Source organism: Hyposmocoma kahamanoa, unplaced genomic scaffold (genome assembly GCF_003589595.1).
Source record: "Hyposmocoma kahamanoa isolate Upper Pololo Valley unplaced genomic scaffold, ASM358959v1 215, whole genome shotgun sequence".
Taxonomy (NCBI): domain Eukaryota; kingdom Metazoa; phylum Arthropoda; class Insecta; order Lepidoptera; family Cosmopterigidae; genus Hyposmocoma; species Hyposmocoma kahamanoa.
This window is the reverse complement of record NW_020653736.1, coordinates 1,717,062-1,738,780: the sequence shown is the minus strand read 5'-3', so window position 1 is coordinate 1,738,780 and position 21,719 is coordinate 1,717,062. Positions and strand designations below refer to the sequence as shown.

General features: G+C 36.5%; 1 protein-coding gene across 6 annotated transcripts in view; it reads right to left on the bottom strand.

The window, feature by feature from the left end:
- Positions 1-21,719, bottom strand: part of LOC113227746 (rhophilin-2-B) — a 146,754-nt gene that overhangs the window by 30,080 nt on the left and 94,955 nt on the right. For all 6 annotated transcript variants that reach the window (XM_026460729.1, XM_026460730.1, XM_026460733.1 and 3 more), the window contains one exon: positions 15,291-15,407. In XM_026460729.1, coding sequence (XP_026316514.1) covers positions 15,291-15,407 — 117 coding nt within the window. The remainder of the gene's footprint in view (positions 1-15,290; positions 15,408-21,719) is intronic.

Here is a 21,719-nt window from a genome sequence, read left to right as displayed (position 1 = left end):
TCACAAGGAGGTCTTCTACTGTTACTAAAATATAAACGATTCTTTGAATTTGACATAAATAAAAAAAAAACTCAGAGGTGCAAGCCGGATTCGGAAACCACGACCTCTGCTTGAGAGACGGTAGGTCAAACCGCTAGGCTAGGCTTTTTAAACTACTTTACGGCTCAAATACAAAATACATATTTATTTTCCAAATACGTATTTCTAGTACATAATAATGCTGCTGACAGATCTCGCAATCACAAGTAACGTACGCTCAAAGATCTTCTAAAGTACATATTTACCTAACAGCTGACAACGCATTTGCGATCTTAAACTTACTAACATAGTCGAGTTCTTAGGTTTTCGCGATTGTTACACATAGGAAATGAAACTATTTTTCCGGATTTAAATCGCGTATATTTGTTTTTTCAAACAAGTCTGCAGTCTGCGAGCATGTCATGGATAAACCTACACATTCAATGAAGTTTGACAAACCCCAGGTCCTTGCAAAAGAAGTCCGTTATCTGCCCAGGATGCTGCGAGAGGCCATTGAAATTAAAAAAACATCCTAATTTCAACAGGGAAGATGGTTTCTCCGTACCACCAGTTTGAGATCCAGTATTTCCTCTAATGAAAAATCCCAAACAGACATAAGACTGCAGTACTAATTAATATGTTTTAGTTTATTCTAATTTCTATTAATAATTAATAATAAATTAAACTTAATAAAAAATTAATTCAATAAAATAATTTGTAAAACTTAATGTAGCGTAAATTGGAATGTTTCTTTGTAAAATTAAAAATAAGGTATTTAATTAATAACTATTGTAACTATAGTGAAAAAATAGGGTGGTTTGCATTAATACTAGACCACCTCAGTCAACCGTGACCATGGGACCTGTAAAGGGCCCGAAACGTCGGTTTGTTTGAAAAAACAAATATACGCGATTTAAATCCGGAAAAATAGTTTCATTTCCTATTACTAACATAGTGTTTCAAATGTCTGTAAGCGGCAACGAAAAGTGGTACAAGTGGATTTTTACACAATTTTACTTGAAATTTAGACACAATCCGTCATTACTATGATCAACCAGTAAATTGAATAAAGTACCGTATACAATAGTGAAAAGAAAGCACGTTAACTAAGAGGAATGCCTGTTAGATGTTCCCAAGGTCAGAGTTCACGGACCGACTAAGAAAGGGTGTCACGGAACAGCGCGTGCGCATGGTCCGGCCGGTGCGCCGCCGCCAACTTAAATTTACACGTAGTGAAATAGGGAAAGATATAATAAAGTACTTATGACGAAAACTTTTATTCTTAAGTGAAGTTAGAATTAGAACTTTCTTGGTGGTTACCCACTGCTGGACGCTCTCCCGAGTGTTTACGCCATAGTGCCACACGTCCCACGTTTTCTGAGAGTTGTAAACCTTCTTCTACGTGCTCCTTCACCGAAAAGCTAATGGTAAATTTCAAATTTAAATTTCGCGCTAAAATTCCGAAGAACTCAGAGGTGCGAGCCCAGATTCGAACCTAAGACCCTTTGCTTGAGAGGCGGTAGGTCTAACTAACCATTAGTATATCTCAACCATAAAATCGTAGTAATATCAATCAGTTCTTTTAGGAACAGACACTACAAAATAAAGTGCCTTCTAGACCTAATCGCATTATAACATATCTTAGCTCGTATCGGGTAAGTACAAAACAATCGTCGTGTGCTATTTAAAGAAAGAAATGAAAGAATTCGCCCGAGAAGTACACCTCACCTATTTCTGACGATAAGCAATAACCTAAGGACAATTCACATTAGACCGTGCCGGGCGCGAGCCGAGATACGTACGAGTCTTGGATTGGAAATGCTGCGTACATTTTATATGAAGTGATCGACATTACAACGTGCCGCGTCTGAGGCATGGACAAGCGCGAGCTGCTTCCGAGCTCATCCGAGTCTCGGATGCGGCCATGTGAACACTCTCTGATTCTGTCTAGTTTAAGATCGTGCGGCACGTACGATGCTCGGATGCCTCGGACACGGTTTAGTGTGAATCATCCTATACTATTTACGTTTTTGAAATGAAAGGTTGCTGGTGAAATCATAGGCTCATGGGACTTGTCTTGGAAGTTTGTCTCGGGGCAGCGGGCCTCATATCTTTGTGGCACTGCAACTGTTACAGTTCCCCGTATAAGAATAGTTTACCTTAGTTAAATGAAATCATGGTAGTGGTACCATGAGTTTGGACTTAGTTCTAAGATTAATATTATGGATGTCTTCTTTCTTACAGAAAATTATATATATTTTTACGAGACGAAACCCTAAACGGTGCATAGAACAAACCGCTTGTTTTTGCAAATATGCAGTACTATATGAATAGCCATGTGGTGCAACCTTATGAAGTTCCTCGAGCTAGTATCTAAAACTTTTGGTAAGCGACTTAAATGTAACAGCATAAATAAATTTGTAACGGTGTACCAATAATAAATCATTGTTGCATTGTTTCGTTCTTTAGCGTCAGTGTTAGGTGAATGTATTGTGAAAAAGTTGAGATCAACTTACGTTTAGTAGAGGGGCTTACTTACTTAACTTCAGTTGTTTTTTGTAATTAAGTAGTTTTAGTCAGAGCGTTTAAAGTTCGATGACAGCTGAAAACCGTTCAAAAAGCTCAACTGATCTTCTTGATCCTCAACACTTAATCAACCTCCGTGACACGGAAAATAAAATACAATAATAATACTTCTTCCAAATTTTACAAGAAAACCGCTGCGTTCAATAGGTACGTTACATATACCAATTATTTTTTAAGTATACTATAATGATAATGATAATATATTTATTGCAGTTTACATAATATAAATAATACAAATTTTACATTATATTACGTATACATGTAATACCCTGTAAGGGCATAGCAATATAAAAACTTATAATATGGTTTAATTACATTTCAAGCCCTAGCAATAATTATTGTTACAAAATTTCTTATTATATTTCTTATCATATATATAAACATATTATTAATTGTACAATTATGTGTTACACTAGTTTTAATTAGACGATAATAACATTTCATTTACACCATTATATAACATTTTATCTACTTCATTTTATTTATTTATTCACATAGGTACAATGAAAGACATATGAATCCTGTAATATGGATATGATAATAATGGACAGCAAAATAGGAATGAGGCAGATCAACGCTATAGTAATTTATCATCCAGATATTGTTGCAATGTATAGTAACTTTTATTAGAAAGAATGTTTTTTAAGTTATTTATGAAAATACTTGTTTTATTTTCTTGCTTTATATGCTCCGGTAGTTTGTTGTATATTTTTATCGACATTGAATATGGGCTCGATCTATGCATTTCCAATTTTGAGAACGGTGTTACGAGATTATTTCCGTCTTGGTTCGTCTCTCAGTTTAGTGTAAAATTGTGGGTACTTTTTTATAAATATGCAAACTTCCAAAATGTAAATTGATGTTAGGGTTAAGATTTTGTATTTTCTAAAGAATGGTTCACAGCTCTCTGTTCTTGATATAATAAAAAATCATTAGTAAATACAGGTATGTACGAGTAAATGTGATGTACACTGTTCAAATTTTTCAAATGGCTTCAATTTCGTGAAATAAACCCAGTGTCCCTGTCGCTAGATCTAAGTAAAAAACGAACCGTATTCGTATACGGGAAAACTTTGAATTCGAGTTGAGATAGTATCGATTCTTACATGTAGGTATGTAAGCCCATAAGGGACAACACTACGTAAACAAAATAGACAGCACTTTGAAAGATATTCATATCGCACCGCTTTTACAATAGTGTTGTAACAAAAATATGTGAAATTCGAGATAGTTTTACTAGTGTTGAACGTAAAATCTGATCTCTACACGTCAATACAACCGTTATTAGAATATTGTGAGAAACAATTAAAAGATATTTACTTAACTCAAAATGAGAGAAACTTTTTCTGTACAAAACAGTCTTTACTCAAAAAGATGAATTGATTTTTCCCTTTTACACATAGGAAATGAAGCTATTCTTCCGGATTTAAATCGCGTATATTTGTTTTTTCAAACAAACCGATGTTTCGGGCCCTTTACAGGTCCCATGGTCACGGTTGACTGAGGTGGTAATATCTTCAACCAGTTATGTCTAATATTAATTGCAAACCACCTTATTTTTTCAGTTTAGTTACAATAGTTATTAATTAAATACCTTATTTTTAAATTTACAAAGAAACATTCCAATTTACGCTACAATAAGTTTTACAAATTATTTTATTGAATGAATTTTTATTAAGTTCAATTTATTATTTATTAATAATAGAAATTAGAATAAACTAAAACATATTAATTAGTACTGCAGTCTTATGTCTGTTTGGGATTTTTCATCAGAGGAAATACTGGATCTCAAACTGGTGGTACGGAGAAACCATCTTCACTGTTGACATTAGGATGTTTTTAATTTCAATGTCCCTTTTTTGCCTTTTATTTTTAAACATATTTGGTAAGTAGGACATTGTTTAGATGTCTGTTTTGAAGTTTTACCTATATTTTTAAAGTTTAATATAAATTTTAATAATCTTCCACGGGAAATGAGTAATTCGTTTCTGAAAAATACACTTTTTGAGTTCGTACACTATTGTATTAACAGTGCGATATGTATTTAATTTCTCCTGACACGGCGCTGCGGACAGGATTCCTTACATGTATACATTATTAATATTCATTATGTGAGTATTAACAACAATAATATGTAGGCATTAGTTGCCCCCTCTTCGCATTTCCTAAATTTAAGATTATACTACTGTTGTACGTAGAATTTGATTCTCTACACGTCAATAGAACGGTCGTTAGAATATAGTAAGAAACAATTAAAAGATATCCACTTAACTCAAAATGAGACAAACTTTTCGTGAGCTAGTTCTGGTCAAAACAGCCTTTACTCAAAAATATTAAATTATTTTTTCCTTTTTATACGTAAATATATTTCGAACATAGGAAATTTTTAAATATCCGTAATTGTTTTTAATAATCTTTCACAAGAAGTGCGCAATTAGTTTTTCATCGATTCTAAAAAAATGCACTTTTTGATACGCTATTGCTTAGAATAATAACGCACAGAATGATATTTTCATATCAAACGAACTGTCACAAGTGAGGCAAAAATCAAATTCATGTAGGCTAGTTTTAGTAGTAGGTTAATTTTCGGTTTTAGTGAATATTTATATAAAATACAAGTTGAAACGCGTTACTTCCTTGTGGAATGTGATGTTAGTATCTATTTTATGTTTGTCTGACGTATTTTTATACTCATTTACCGTACATTTCGTCATTTTAATCTAAAATTCTGGAGCTATTCGCGGTGCAAGTTGACTTTGAGCACTGAATGCCCGCCCGCTCGTGTAGGCCCATTGGGCGCGCTTCAATCTCCGAGGGTTTACATCGGCTTTTAGTCTCGAAGTGAAAACTTTACATTTCACTTCCATTGCGAAAGAAAAAATATTTCAATCGTTTTCGCTCTACAATAAAATTATGAAACAAAATTTTGAAGTTAAATATTATGGCGCCACCGTCTATGCGGAAAAGGCACGGAACTAAAATCGAACGTACTACTGGCTGTTTGAGTCAAGTAATTTAAAAAATTTGATAGGGATTAAAGGGCGCACTTTACTCCCGCTACTTAAGGCTATATTGACGTACTTTTAGAACATGAGAAGTGAAAATGCTATTTAGCAATAGGTGGTCTGTTGCAGATAACTTTTTTTTATAATATCTAATGACGGGACGGACAAGTCCCGTCATTAGATATTATACCCGACAAGCGCCTGATGGTAAGCTATAGCGCAGAGATCTTAGGGGCATTCCCACTTCGCCTGTCACCCTGAGACATAAGTTGACAAGTCTATGCTATGCTAATATTACTGTTTCGCGGTAGAAATAGGTAAGGTGGCAGTACTTCCCTCGATGAGCTCTTTCACAAGGAGCCTACTTGTGCTAACAGTAGTTTGTGATGTGCCATAAATAATATTTCTATCATGCACTCAATGTTGCTATTATTCCGTGCTTAAAATTACTTACATAACTTATAGAAATATTTCTATTGTAGTATTACTTCTTACCATAAAGCGGGTGTCGTATTAAGCGAGTAAAGATATAGAAAACTATTACGGTGTATAATTTTGTCTCTCTATAGTATTTCTGTATATGAAACGCAATAGTCTTAATGCAAGCAACTAGATGGCGCCACGTGAACACTGAAATGCGTTATTAGTTTGTTTACTTCGGAAGCATAAGTATTCGGTTTAATATTATCAATTCGAATACAAGTGTACTTATTTACATAGATTAAGATCAATTTGAGGGCGAGGACTTGTTGTATTTCAGCTATTTTTGAGCTGTTCTGTCACTTGCAAGCAACTGGCAGGACAGTAAAAAAAGCCTACAAGCTGAGTGCTGGAGTACCACAGTATCGAAACAAAAATATCGATACCTCAAGGTATATCAGTTCAATCAATCTTAATTTCTATTACTTTAATTTAATAATTTGTGTTACTTAAATTTCCTACTCCTCTGCATAATCACTTAAAAACAAAAATCTATTTGGTAACAATCTGTTTCTCGTTTTTGATATTGTATTGCCTGCTTTTGAGAACAACGTTCTAGAGAACTTCTCAAATATAATGTTTGTCAGGTATGTTAATTCAAATGTTTCTAATTATTTTTCTTCATTCTTTTAAAGAGGCAATTGGTGGCATACACCATACTGCCAAGTAATTTGTGATAAAGGTTCCCTTTAAAAAAAAATCGCTAGGTGCCTTGCGTTGTGATATGATGTGTCCGAAGTAGGAATTATACGAAACGATATGATACTTGTCAAAAAGTACTAATACGTGAGAAGTATCGAATGAAAAGTATCGGTATCGAAAGGAAAAGTACTCGATACCAAAAAGTATCGATAATTTTTCGATGTCCCTATACTTCCTTCATCGTCATCCCACCATTTTTTTATCCACGCCTGGTTCACGGCCACTTATTTTTGAAAGTTTCGAAACGTTCTCGAATTCCAAAGAAATCTAAATATTTATTTAGACCTGGCTGTTAAATCATTGGCGATAAGACAATTCTGTAATTTACGGATAGCCCCGTCCACTTAGTTCTAATAAGAAGAAAGAAAGAGGGGAAGAAAGCACACTGACCAATGGCACCACACAATAAAAAATTAAACGTTTAAATATAAATAATAGTTATTTTTGATATAAGTGCGGAAAGTTAGTCATTATTCACGAGGCTCGAGGCTTCTTGGCCCGAGCCAGAGGCGAGAGTCAAGACGCAAGACAAGTGAAAATGACAAATCCGCACGTGTATCAAACGACGTTTTTTAATACATTTGCGAAAAAACTACATTGAAAGTAAAATAAAACAGTATTTAAAAAAAAAAACTCATTTTCTGCTAGTAAATTAAAATAATGAAATACAACCACCGCAACCATTATTTAAAAGTCTATGGAAATATAGTTCTAACGTGCTGTTTTTGTTTATTTTCTGTAATATCGGTCTGTAACCACTTTTCTTATTATGAAGTCCTGGTACTTTTGTTTAAACTTCTTTAGGAACCCGTGCACGGTAGTGAGATACAATTTATCTGTAATACATAAAACAAATATATACATAAAAATCTCGCCTGTCACCCATTCAGGGGTAGGCAGAGACTGTGGACCTCCACTCGATACGTTCATTATATAGTATTTGTAAATAAATATAAGTTTTAATGACGAATGACTTACGTCACAAAGCACATAAATACCTCAACGTATATAAATATAACGTAAATAAATATACAACTTCTTTAGTTCTGTGCTTAAGATTTGAAACAACAGTAAATTAAAAAAAAATGGAAAAGTAAAAAGCACTAGTGCGAAAATTCCAACTTTCGGCACGATTTGTAGTACGAAAAATACCACGTTTTGAGCAACTGTATTAAAAAAACATAATCAAAACCATATGGTTTTGATACGTAAGACACAAATAAATGACAAACAAAAACTAAATTAAACTAGATGACTAACCTCAAATGACTTTGGTTGTGAGAGTGAGAGTACGTGAGAGTGAACAGTGATAGTGTTGAATAAATCACTTTGGAAAAAATATATAGTAAACTGAGGACATACACTGATCAGTATACGGTGTGAACACACGACCCCTAAAAATGTTCACGACAGAAGATAAACACAAACTTATCTCGAAATTTTACAATAAAACCACTGTATTCAATACGTTATTTGTACCAATTCTTTTTTATATCAACTGAACCAAATAGAACACATGTAGTATGATATACAATTTTCAAATGGTTTTAATTTCTTATAATTATTAATACAAAGATCGAACACTCAGAAAAAATTCCTTCGATCCGGTCGGATTCGAACCGACGTCTTCTTGCATACCGTGCCAGACGCTATACCAACTAAGCCACGGAACGAACCAACGGACCTCACGAATTCTTCTGCTTGCGTCATGTCTTTGTACTTGGTCTTTCAACGACTTTTTAGTCGTAGCGCCATCTATGAGAAATCTATTACAGATTTATCACCCAGTTAGTACCTTTACAGCTACCAGTCCTGGCGAGAGATGTCGCTATTCACTGTATTAATTAAATTTTTATTGAATTGATATTCAATTATTTTTGTGAAATTACTCCACTAGTTTGTTATAATTATTAATACAAAGATCGAAGATCGTTTTAATTTCGTTTGTAAAATATAAATTTTGAAATAAAGCCAGTGTCCCTGCAGCAGTTAAGAGACAGATTGTTTACATGAACTTAAATTACCAGACGCGGTAAAAAATGGGTCACTAACTTAGTATTTGTTTGAAAACGCAATCAAGTGACGGGATGAACAAGTCGTGCGCCTGATGGTAAACTACACGTCTGTCCATAACAGTGCCACTCAGAGCTTTAAATCGTAAATATCTTTGGGGTACTGCCACTGCGCCCGTCACCCTGAGACATAAGTTGACAAGTCCCATATGACTGTAATTTCACCAGCACCCTTACCTTTCTAAACCGGTACAAAGTAATGCTGATATTACTGCTTGGCAGCAAAAATAAGTAAGGTGGCAGTGTTACTAGTAACTTAATTTCATTCAGTTGTTCTAGAAATAAAGTCATAAATAAGCGTAATAATTAGTTGACATGAAGCACTTGCTTTCAATTTAAATAATATTGAAAGTAGTACCTGCTTATTTTATAACATGATAATATTTTATAAGCAGAACAGAGAAAGTAAACTAGTATTACGATCTATGGATCATGGTTTATAAGATCTACAAGGCGGTTAACACACCTGATTAGCCCGCGGCGACTGTTTTAGTGTTACTAAGTAAGGAAGCATTTTTTTAATGTTAATTTGTATATGATAAAAAACTGACCTCAAAAGTTCGTGGAATCACCTGTATTTGCCAAGTTTTTATTAAAATCGATTACCGGAAAACCAGTGAAACCGGATTCACCCCAACATTTTCTTCAAATTTAAATGGGACTAATACTAAGGTTAAAAGGGACTTAAACTAGGAAAATTTCGGTGCGGTGAGAATCCGAGAAACGGAATTCACTCTGGAGCATTACCCAGAACATTCAGTGTAGAAAATAGAAAAATTCTTAAGGTCCGCTGGTTCGTTCCGCGGCTTAGTTGGCATAGCGTCAGGCGCGGTTTACTAAATGACGTTGGTTTGAATCCAGCCGGATCAAAGGAATTTCTTTAAGAGTCGATAGTACCTCAGCTCGAATTCTAATTTTTCCCTTATACTATACTAATACGGTTAATTTTGCTTGGGTCTAGCGGCAGGGCAAACGAAATTTAATTAATTTACTAATAAAAAAAAAATTAATTAAAAATTAAATAAGTTAGTTTCCGATGTGGTCTCTTTATTCGTCGCCCACAGTACCAACCGGTGGGTCACCGAGATTGTCAATCAGTATATTAGACAGTAATAGAAGAAACCACTGTCGGTTCAACTTGTCCCTATCTACTAACCCGAGAGATAGGATTTTCCGGAGAGACTACTGCAGAGACGGACATGTTTCTCTGCCCCGGTTTTGCATGTGTCCGGGGCGTGTCTCGTGAGCAGCTAGCGGTCTAGTTGAGGGCCTGTATGTGAGGACACGTGAGTTGCCCTTTAAGTTGAAAGCTATGTCCGGACATTGTCACAGGACGCTGCGACTGGCATCTACGGCACTAGCCCGGAGAGCTAGTAGAGGATAAGCTAGATATCCTCCGGTCTCTCCAGCCGCTTAGGTTATTGGGAACTGGAGAGACGTCGTTTCTCGGCGTCGGGAAGTGAGCGTGCCCTACAACTCCGCTACCAATGAGGAGATTTGGTAGTGGACTCAGAGTCGACGGCTTAGCGGTGGCAACTGCTAGTTGTGCAATGCGCAACGGGACGTGAGCGTGCCTACAGCTCCGGTACCTATCTGGAAAATAGGGAGGGTACTGTACGTGCACCCGGGGTGGCTTACCCGAGGCACTAGCCTGTCGAAGAACCCGATGAAGTCAAGTGACAGAGGTCTGTGAGAACCCTGTACACTGGCTGATCAGAGGTCAGAACCTGAACTTATAAGGTTCCTGTGGGCGCACAGGTTATAGTGTCCTCCTCGTATGTCGGGAGGGTCACTATAATCAAAACTAACGTAGAAATTGTAGACAGCCAAGAATGCATAAATGTCAGAAATGGCTCTGAGAAACATTCCGATTTAGTAGAAGTAGAGCTCCTTGTGAAAGATTCGTTCAAAGAAATTATATCACCACACCTATTTCTACCGCCAAGCAGTTACGTAAGCATTACTGCGTTCCGGTTTTGAAGGGTAAAGTTTCAGGTAAACTACAGGCACAAAGGGTTTGTCAGCTATATGTTTCAGGGTGATGAGTCAGTGGCAGTGGCAGTGCCTGAGAGGTCTTGGCGATTAAAGTTCCGTTTCATATCAGATTATATTCAAAATCATTTATTCCATAGGTAAATTAAATTACACTTGAAAACGTCATTCTTTAAGCTACTGCTCGTCCACTGCGCTGACTTCTCTGGGAAGAACGAGCAAGAAACTCTAGGGATTGCTCCTTTCAAATAAACTTAAATGCTATGGAATACACTTTGAGTCATATTTTACTGGAATCTAGACTTATGTTATCTTTCCATACATCTTTATCTAGCACGTAGTCTTCAATTTTGTAATACGACTTTTCAATGAAAATACTTTCAATGTAAGTTTATTATATACTCCGGAATCTTATTGTATTTAAGAGTTGGTACTTCCATTGGACTTCCGTTGGACCATGCAGTAATGTGATAATTACTGCGTTCTGGTTTTGAAGGGTAGCGATACTGGTGACTCTATAAGCACGTGTTAACTTTGGTGACGGACGCGGGGCGGTTAATAGTGGCCTATCACGTCTTTGCGATTCAAAACTCGGAGTGGTACTACGATTTATTCGTCCCATTACTTGAATGAACATAAATGTTTCTCCGAAGATTGGTTCCTTAAACAAGGATGATATAGGATCATGGGAAAGCAGAGAAAGTTTGTTCCAGATTAGGTAGATAAAAAAGCAAACGTGAAAAACGTGTGCGGTCAATTGGAAATTTGTATGAGCAATTTTACGACTTACATTTCTCAAAATTAACATAAATTTTCTGCTCCAGTTGTTTGTTGCAGTAACGTCTACAACAAGATGAAGGATGATCGCATTATGATGCGTCCGGGCAATTTAGACTCAAACACCGTCACAGTCGTGGTAAAATTCAGTATTTTGGAATGGATGACCGCAATATTAATAAAAATAATCTCAGTTCCGAGTACTAAAACAACCGACCTCAAAAGTCATTAATGTGCTACCCTTAGAGGCGGAATATTATCTTCAAATTTAGATGGGAACACAATTGAGGTACCATCTTTCCAACAAAAAATCATCAAAATCGGTTAACAAAACTTTCACAAATCGCCGGAGATATTATATAGACTAAAAAAAACACACAGTCGAATTGAGAACCGCCTCCTTTTTTACAGTCGGTTAAAAATGTAAATAAATTGCTTTGCTATACCACGAACCCAGACAAGGTTAAATCGTGTCAAATAGCTACGCTTCTGTTGAAATTAATTTACCCACCATCACTATACATAAACAGTCACAAAAACCACCATTAAAAATATACTAAACATAAATAAATATTAGAAAACACACATACGCTGCTCCGATCTTAAAGTAAGTAACTAAAACACTTGTGTTATGGAAATTGGAAACAACGACGGTACCACAAACACCAAACCCGAGACAATGTAGAAAAGTTAGTTTTTCTACATTGATCTGGGCTGGGGATTGAACGTGCGACTTCAGAGATAGCGACACCACGAAAACCGGTGTGTAAGCCACTCGACCACGAAGGTTGTCTATACTCGACAGGTGTTTCGCCTAACTACGAGGTGTCCTCAGGACTGAAAGAAATCCGATTATTAGTGCATAAATATTTTATTAAACATAATAAGGTTATACAATATGAAGAGACCAATTAATGTAGAGAGTCCTCTTCTAAACCCCAAAACGACCAGAACAGGTAAAGTGTGGAGATTTTAAATTTTGATACAATAAGAGTCGTTCCTGCTCACGTGTGTATTTTGCTCTCGAATCACACGTTAGCGCGGCAACGACAGGACCGCTGATGGTCTTGACTGCGCCAGCGATAGAATAAGCGTTATTGCATGTTACTAATACTACATTCTAATGAGTAAATCATTCGTCTAAGTCGAATCCAAGCACAGTAATTCGACTCGAGTCGAATGATTATTACATCGGAAACATTCACGTCAACAGCAACAACAGTCCTCGTTACGTTTCCGGCATTTACCATATTATGTCAGAGAGGGCTAAGCACCGAGTATATAACCAGAAATAGAGACGATATCAGGGCCATCCATGCCTGGCAATTCATTAGGCAAATGGGCACTTTTAAATATCAATTCTCATTTACATTGAAATCACAAATTAGAAAACTGGAATAGTACAGCGCCAACAACCTGTGTGTACGTCTCCGTATATTCCATAAATATTCTGTATTTATTGTAATAAAGATAACAATGGGGGCTGTTCCATTAGGTGGTGTGGGAAAAACAGCAAAACATCTAATTACAAAACCAACGGAATTATATTCCATCGGTAATTAAATGTGAAATATGTAATTTTTCAATTTTTTCATTATAGCAAAGCTCTAGTTAAACTGGTCAATTGTTTCTACATCGGGCTGGCCAATCGGAGCGCAGTTGTCACCGTAATTATTTAACAGAATAGGTTTCAAACAAAATTAAATGACATTTCATCTCCATTTCTGGTTATATATTCGATGGGGCTGATCAAGAGTACCGTTGTGTTCTATGGAATCTATGGATTAGTAATGAATGATCATTCCGGTCATTCGAATATAAAAATTAGTAGGTTACTAATCCGTCATTCGAGTGACAAGATTACTAATTAAATTACTAACGAGCCGAATGATGAAATCATTCGCAATCGCGCATTGCTAGAGCTCGCTCTTTTTTTTGACACTGACACTGCAGTTGGCCACAGATGGCCTTGATTGCGCCATCAGATAAAAGGGCGAGCTGAAGGCTCTTAACCCATTAAAAATAACGTAAATCAAACTTAAAACTAAGTAGCGAGTCTGAGGGCGGCCCAATTTTTTTTTAATAATAACCCACACAGGCGTGTGGGTTATTATCAGACGGCCCGTAACAGCTGCATTGTGCAGATGGCACTGCCACTGCGTCCGTCACCCTGAGACATAAGTTGACAAGTCTCATGTGCCTGTAATTTCACCAGCACCCTTACCCTTCATAACCGGAACACAGCAATGTGACCATTACTGCTTGGCAGTAGAAATAGGTAAGGTGGCTGGACCTCGGCTACCGCTACTGGGGACTTCCGCCAAAAGGGCGTGCTTTAGGAGAGAATCTACTATTGTACTGTTGAAATGGTTCTGCGAACTCGCTGGCGAGGATGGTTGGTACGTGTGAAACAAAGACTATTTAAACTAAATAAAAAATAATATTATTATAAAATTATTATTGCATCCTGATGTAGAAGATTAACATTTGCTTTTCTATTTAATTGGTTCGCTTGAAACTCGCATTGAAATAATTCGATCGAACAAAAAATCGTTAGGTCGTACGCACAAGATCGATTCGTAATGTGCATCCTTAGTAAGAGAATCCTCACGATTACAAGGCGCGTAATGTGTGGAGTTGCCTCTTTTTCCCCGACGCTTTTTGGTAAAAGACCGGTTAAAACCTGGGCGGGTTGATTGGGTTTTAACCCACTGCCTATTTCTGAGTATGGTACATATTATTATTTATTTGTTAAATAAAATCCTGTGAAATTTGGTTATGTGCAGTTACGCGCCTTTTGTCAATACTACATACGCGGATTTACACTATCTCCGACAATGTTTAAGTAAAAAAGCAAAAAAATGGTATTTCGACTTGCAACAATTTAGGGCGCGTGTCCACGCTGAGAAAAGTCACCGGGTCCATGCAAGAATTCGTGTCGTTTCTACACACGAACTGTGTACACTGCCTCGGCGCCGGACAACAAAAAAATCTTGTCTACCACTTTCGTCGAACCTTTATGCGCGTGGACTGGTGTTGCAAAGTACAACTATTGTACCACTAATTTTATTGCGATTAATAAAATGCATGATTTACTTATAAGCTTAGTAGAGGAAAGACCCGTATTGTGAGACAAAACCTTAAAGATTCATAAAGATAAACGACGTATTTTTGAGGCGTGGAGATAAATATTTATTATTCTTAAGGAAGATTTTTAAGAAATGACAAATACAGAAAAAAATTTATATGGTAAATTCAAACAATAATTTGAAGTATACATTTCTTAAAATTATTATTAGGTAAATACTTGCATAGTATATGATTTATGCGTATGTATCTTGCCATATAGTAATGACAATTATATCGGGGGAAAAATAATTGGTAGACTCGTTAATGCACTGACACGTTTACCCTACACACATCTGCCCGAAAGCATTCGTATCGTGTACATACCCATCATTTTCTTGTCTGCAACAGGCACGACATATTTTCGTGTCTAGATCCGACAAAGTTCTTGTTCGTGTCCATTCTCATTTTTTCTGTAGCAGACACGTCAAATTTCTTAACGTGTACACGCGCGGTTACGTGTGAGGTGTCGATTATTCACCGCGATATTATTAAACTTATGTTATATCTTGGGGTTTCAAATGGGACTTACTTTGAAGAGATTCTCGGCACCAGCACGCAAACGAAGCTCCTTGTTAATCTCCTGGTTGAGCTGGCACCGCCGTGTCTGCAGGCGTCCGCGGCATGTCGCCACGCGCGGATCCGAGCCCTACAACAACAGCACACATGTTTTAACTCAAGATTATGCTACAGAAATACTACAGATATTTCTTATGGAAGGCTGGAAAGTTGTTGTTTGAAGTGATGAGATCTGAGAAAGCGAAGTACCCTAAGATTGATGAGAACCCTGAGCGTAGCGAGGGTTTTTTTTATAATATCAAGTGACGGGACAAACAACTCGTGCGCCTGATGGTAAGCGACACGCCTGTCCATAACAATTGCAGTGTCCGCAGAGCTTTAAATCGCAAAGATCTGAGAAGCACTGCTACTGAGTCCGTCACTCTGCGACCTGTAATTTCACCAGCACCCTTACGCTTCAAAACCGAAATGCAGTAATGCTGACATTACTGCTTGGCGGTAGAAATAGGTAAGGTGGCAGTACTTCCCTGGACGAACTCTTTCACAAGGAGCTCTACTGCTATTGAAGGTTACGTGTAGTACGTGTAAAGGGTACGTGCCTGGTTTCAAGCCACGAGACGCAAAACAACTTTCCTGCCGAGCGAAACACAACTTTTCACCTCACTATAGCGAGGAAAGAAAAACAGTTGAGCTATAACAAATCAGTTTTTATAAACAAAATTACTATTCGGTGTCAATTTAATGTCAACAATAATAAGAACAAAATATACCAACGGATTTATATTACGTAAATACGTGTACGACAAACCGCGTAGTTGAAAGTGCCATTACGTTTGGTTTTCATCGAAAGAAAAAGTTAGGTGCACCACAATCCATCGTCAAGTTCGAATTTCAAAAACCTTTTCCACACTAGCGTGGAAAAAACGATTTTGCGCGCAGATTCCTAATGAGAAAGAAAGGCTTTCCGAGCTCACTATGGTGAAAAATACATCCCCGCTTGAGATCGAATGCCGTTTGATCAAACATTATATTGCACGAAAACGTTTACTCGTTCCACCTATAAATCGTGAGTTCTAAGGTTTGCCACATCGACGCAACAAAATCCCCAAAAAAGCGATTTCTCGAAAGATGTCGAATATACATACATATAATAGAATACACTAGGCCAATATAAACAAATTTTACTATACATACGTACTACACTAAAATCGATGTTAAATATTGCTTTTAACTAAATTGAATTCAAAGATCTTTCGAGAAATAGCATAGCATAATCACACAAAGGGGGAACGCTGCCAGCATATTGGGCACCTTGCCGCGGGGACCCAATTTTATTTATTATATTTAATCCTAGTTTTACTTTCGAGAAACAGCTTTTTTGGCTGTTATAGATTTTAACAGCAATAGAGCTCTTTGTGAGAGAGTTCATCCAGGGAAGTCAGACAACTACAACTATTGCCTAGTTTCCAGGAGTGAGGCGTGCAAAATTGTCGTTAGTGAATATGTTTTTTGTATTGCTCCGGCGAGAAAAACAAAAAACATATTCCTTAACAAAAACTGGCGCCTTGGCGACACTTAAGTATAATGGATTAGCGCACAAGGTATACTTCATTTCACTAGTTAACTCATTGTACACATAAAATTTAGCACAAAATGTTGTATTTGATAATACGTGGAAAATTTTAGGCAAGCCGGTGAAAATCGAGTTATATGGACGTCTCGCCACTGCTACTCTCAAACTAGGTAATTCCCTGTACTATGAATCCTAGAGCAACGAAATTCTCTGGGGTACTTCCCAGAACACCCAGTAGCAATTCAGAAAAGTTGATTTCCCAATTTGGTCCTAACGGGAATCGAAACAGAGCCTCCTCACCCTTTAAATATATTCGCATCAATGCAACATGTCGCGAGAAGTGACAGTGAATTCCTAGGCTGCGCCGGCGCGGCGCAAACCCGCAAGCGTGCCTGCTCACGCGCACACGTTTATGTGACGTGCTTTCACTCAGATGCTTATTAATCTTGGTTGTTTATTGAGTTATATGTCACTGGACACTGTTTGGATTGGTTATTTTTAACTAACTTCATATGGAGACGATTCTCAAATAAGATATATATGCGGCTTGATAAGTTCGTGATTTTGAGAAGAAAACTTTTTAAATTATGATTTATTTTTGTATTATAACTATAATGCATCTTGATATTCCAACTTAACATCAAAAAATATTTTTGTCAAACTGAAAAATAAGCTATCACTTCCTCATTTGATGCAAATCGGAAAAAAAAGATAAAAAGTAAAATGGGTGAATACGGGTTTGACAAGTTTTGATGTTCTGATTGCAGATGAGAAACGGAGTACTCGAAATTCCGTTTTTTCCAGTCTTTTTAATAATAACTAAGCGACGGGACGAACAAGTCGTGCGCCTGATGGAACCCAACGCAGAGCTTTAAATCACAAAGATCTGAGGGGCACTGCCACTGCGCCCGGCACCCTGAGACATAAGTTGACAAGTCCAACGTGACTGTAATTTCACCCTCAAAACCGGAATGCAACAATGCTCACATTACCGCCTGGCGGCAGAAATAGGTAAGGTGGTAAAATGATAAAATTTTCACTAATAAACACTCTTAATTACAGTGCAAAGGGCAAGTTGGATATTACGCACTAAAATAGAAAGTTTAATGTTTATTTGAGCCATTATGTGCTTGTCGTTAAGTAAATAAACAGTTATGTAAGTGATTTTGCTTTCCCAACAATCAGGTTACGTTACATCCCTCGAGTGTTACTTTCTCTTATTTGAAGTTATTGCGAAAATTCGAGAAGACTTGACGTTTTGTTCACTTTCCGGACATATTATAACTTTTTAAACCGATTTCAAAAAAGGAGGAGGTTCTCAATTCGACTTTTTGTGCCATCATCTTCATCCCCTAATTTGCCACTCTTAGAGGTGGAATGTTCTCTTCAAATTTGAATGTGACTGCTACAGAGGTACCCTTTTACCGACAAAAATAAACGCAGCACACTTTTTTTAAGTCGGTTAAAAATATTTAGTGGCCATATTAAAGTTAAATTAAAATATCTATAATTGGCAATTAAACTTGACAAATAGATGTCATTGATTCGAATTTAATTGTGATGTGAAAGATGTGGCTAGAAAGAGGATGTGGTGACCAGAAAAGAGAAAGGAATGTTGTAGGTTTGGGCATGTAGGTGCAGATGGATGTAAGAAAAATTACCATGTAGATTTGTGATGCAAATGTGAATGAAAGGGCTTTAAGAGGTCGTCCCAGAAGGATTTACATTGACCAGATAAGTGATGTCCTCAAAAAGGCTGGGATCCGAAGTTACAAAAATAAAAGAAGTTGTATTTATCGAAACTTGTGTCAGGACAGAACAAGGTGGTCGTGGTGAATGCTCACCGACCTCACGGCGCCGACTCAACCGGCGAGAGGTAAACCCGTGGGGTATTAGTGGGGTAGGCCCTCCAGTCTGGAGGGAGAGTCCCCACATGACCCCTGAGTCTTCCTGGGCTATAAAGATTCCCCCCTGTCAAAAAAAAGGACAGAACAAGGTGGCATTCCGTGGTCTCTACCTACCTATTCAGTCGGACAAGAGCGTGAGCTTATGTATGTATGTAATAGATGTAATTCCACAAACTTTTGCAATCCATTAAAAAAAGTTATAATTAAGAAAAATAGTTTTAAGTAGGTATCTAGATAGAAAGTGAATGAATAAGGCGCCAGTCTTTAAAAAAATTTAAGTTAAAAAAAAATATATATATACTTTCCCATTAGGGTTAGCAGAGCACAGCCTACGAATTGCCACGATCTTGACACACATCTTCCGTATCTTAAACACGCATCAGTGCTTTCATACACGTTCGTCGGTTAAGGGTATTTTTGACCTGGCATTTCTTTAAGAGGTCCTCAATTTTGTCGTGGTAAGTTTGCGTTGGTCGGCCCTAACCAACTTGGTCAATCGCACATAAAATTATTTGTTGAAAGTTACCACCATGTACTGTTGGGTGATTTGAAATAGGAAAAATTGGAAAAATGTATCATAGTTATTTACAAAAATTTTGAACGTATCTGTTTTTATTTGTTATGTTATGCGCCCCTGCTATTTATTCTGAACTCAGCTCTCTGGTTGACTGGTAAAGAACGCTTAATGGCATTAAGTCTGCCGTTTGTACTACTTTGTGTATAATAAAGTTTAAATAAATAAAATGAAAAATAAAAATTGGAAAAATGAAATTACCAAGGCACATATTATGTTCTACGTTTAGAAATATTTTTTGAAGTGTTATTTTGTGTGGATTATAAAATAAACTTGAATAAGCCACTTAAAGAAAAATGAGATTTAAAATGTTTTTTCAACAGCGAAAAAAAAGTATTTTAATGGCTTCATTTTTTTTATTTATTAAGGCTTTGGCAAAGCCATCAGCCTAAACATGAAGTTTAATTATGTTTCTGTAAACATGGCCGCCACAAAGAGGATAGGCAATTTGAGGCGGCGTGCTTGGATTGACTCGGGATTCCTTAGAACGGGCCGATACGGGTATTTTAGTTCGAGATTCGTATAATTTCGCGTTTTGATCTTCGATGAAGGCACAATAGCACTATCCTATTCCACTTTAAACTAGATTTCACAAAATAATTGAAAGTCAAAATAAAAACGACGCTTTTCCCTCCAAAACGTCCAGAGCGAATGTTAATGGCTTCATCGTTGTCATTCAGTAACCTCAACTTTTGACAGGTGTCAACGTCAAATGTGGAAAATTAAAGGAAAAATATTGGACAAATATGATTTATTCAAAACGGAAATTTTTTCATGGCCCAACATTACCGCCATGTTCCTTATGTGCTGTTTTTCTAAATACATATTAATAGGAAATGAAACAATTTGTCGGTCCTAAATTATTTGTTTATATTAAAATATTTGGTTTTTTTTTAAACAAACCAACGTTTTGGTCTCTTTTTCACAATTTAGATTCAAAAAAATTATTTCATTTTCAAGTCTTTCAGTGCTCAAGGTCAACTTGCACCGCGAACAGCTCCAGAATTTTAGCTAAAAATGACGAAATGTGCGGTAAATGAGTGTAAAAATACGTCAGACAAACATAAAATAGATACTAACATCACATTCCACAAGGAAGTAACGCGTTTCAACTTGTATTTTTATATAAATATTCACTAAAACCGAAAATTAACCTACTACTAAAACTAGCCTACATGAATTTGATTTTTACCTCACTTGTGACAGTTCGTTTGATATGAAACTATCATTCTATGCGTTATTATTCTAAGTTAATACGTATGTAAACAAACAGAGCATAGGTACAAGGCGCTAACTTCAACGGATAATTTTATGTGCGAATGGTCAAGTTGGTAAGGTAGACGAAATAGCACGACCAAATTGAGAACGCCCTAAAGTAACACTATGTTAAACGTACCCTTAAAAGTTGACTACCTTAGTTCGAATTAAAGTTTTTCGCGTACTAATACGGTTCATTTTGCTTGGATCGAGCTGCAGTGACTCTGGCTTTATTTCAGAATTTATTTTACGTGTTACGCGATTATACGTGTTCTATTTAGTTAAGTTGATATAAAAACAAATGTCGGTATGTGTGAAGTACCAATTGAATACAGCTGTTTTCTTGTAAATTTTCGAGGTAAGTTTGATGTTTTCACACCGTATAGTAATCAGTGCATATCCTTTTTACTATATATTTTTTCCAATTCAACAATTTCACTGTTAAGCGGAATATGAGGTTGTACAGACTCGTAACAGACTTTCGACAAGACAAGATATATTTTTATTTAACTAACGCAACCTTTTTTGAATTTAAGAATTTGTAATTAGATACTTGTCGCAAAGTTATAATTATAACTATAACCCGAGGCGCCGATCGCCTACTTTATATGCTCTCTGTGACTTGATAGTCGCAACGTGTAAAGCAGTACAAATGATCGATTACAAAACATGCATTGTCTATGCAACGTTATTTAAATTCTATACATGCTGTCATTTAATGCGAGCGCCTTATTTATAACCTTATGTAATTAGAAGCTATGTAACACGTAACATATCAATTTTCGTTGCCTTTTTTGTAAGTAAGTCAAGGGATAAATCTCTGAGGCCACAGTTTTAGGTTATGACCCGCCATATTGGTCAATGTGGGTTGGGGGGCTTCATATGTTTTCGAACTACTTTAAGGCATGTATTTAAATGATTATTTTAAATTTGCAAAAGCAGCAGGCAAAAAATGTAAACGTCTCTTCTTTAATGGTCTTTCCTATTTCTCTGAGATATAAAATAAATTAAATAAATTAATATTATAATCTGTGCTAAGCTACGCAAACAATTTATGATTTGTAAATTAACTTTGAGGTGACGAAATACTTAAGATTTCTCATAGATGGCGCTATGGCTAAAAAGTCGTCG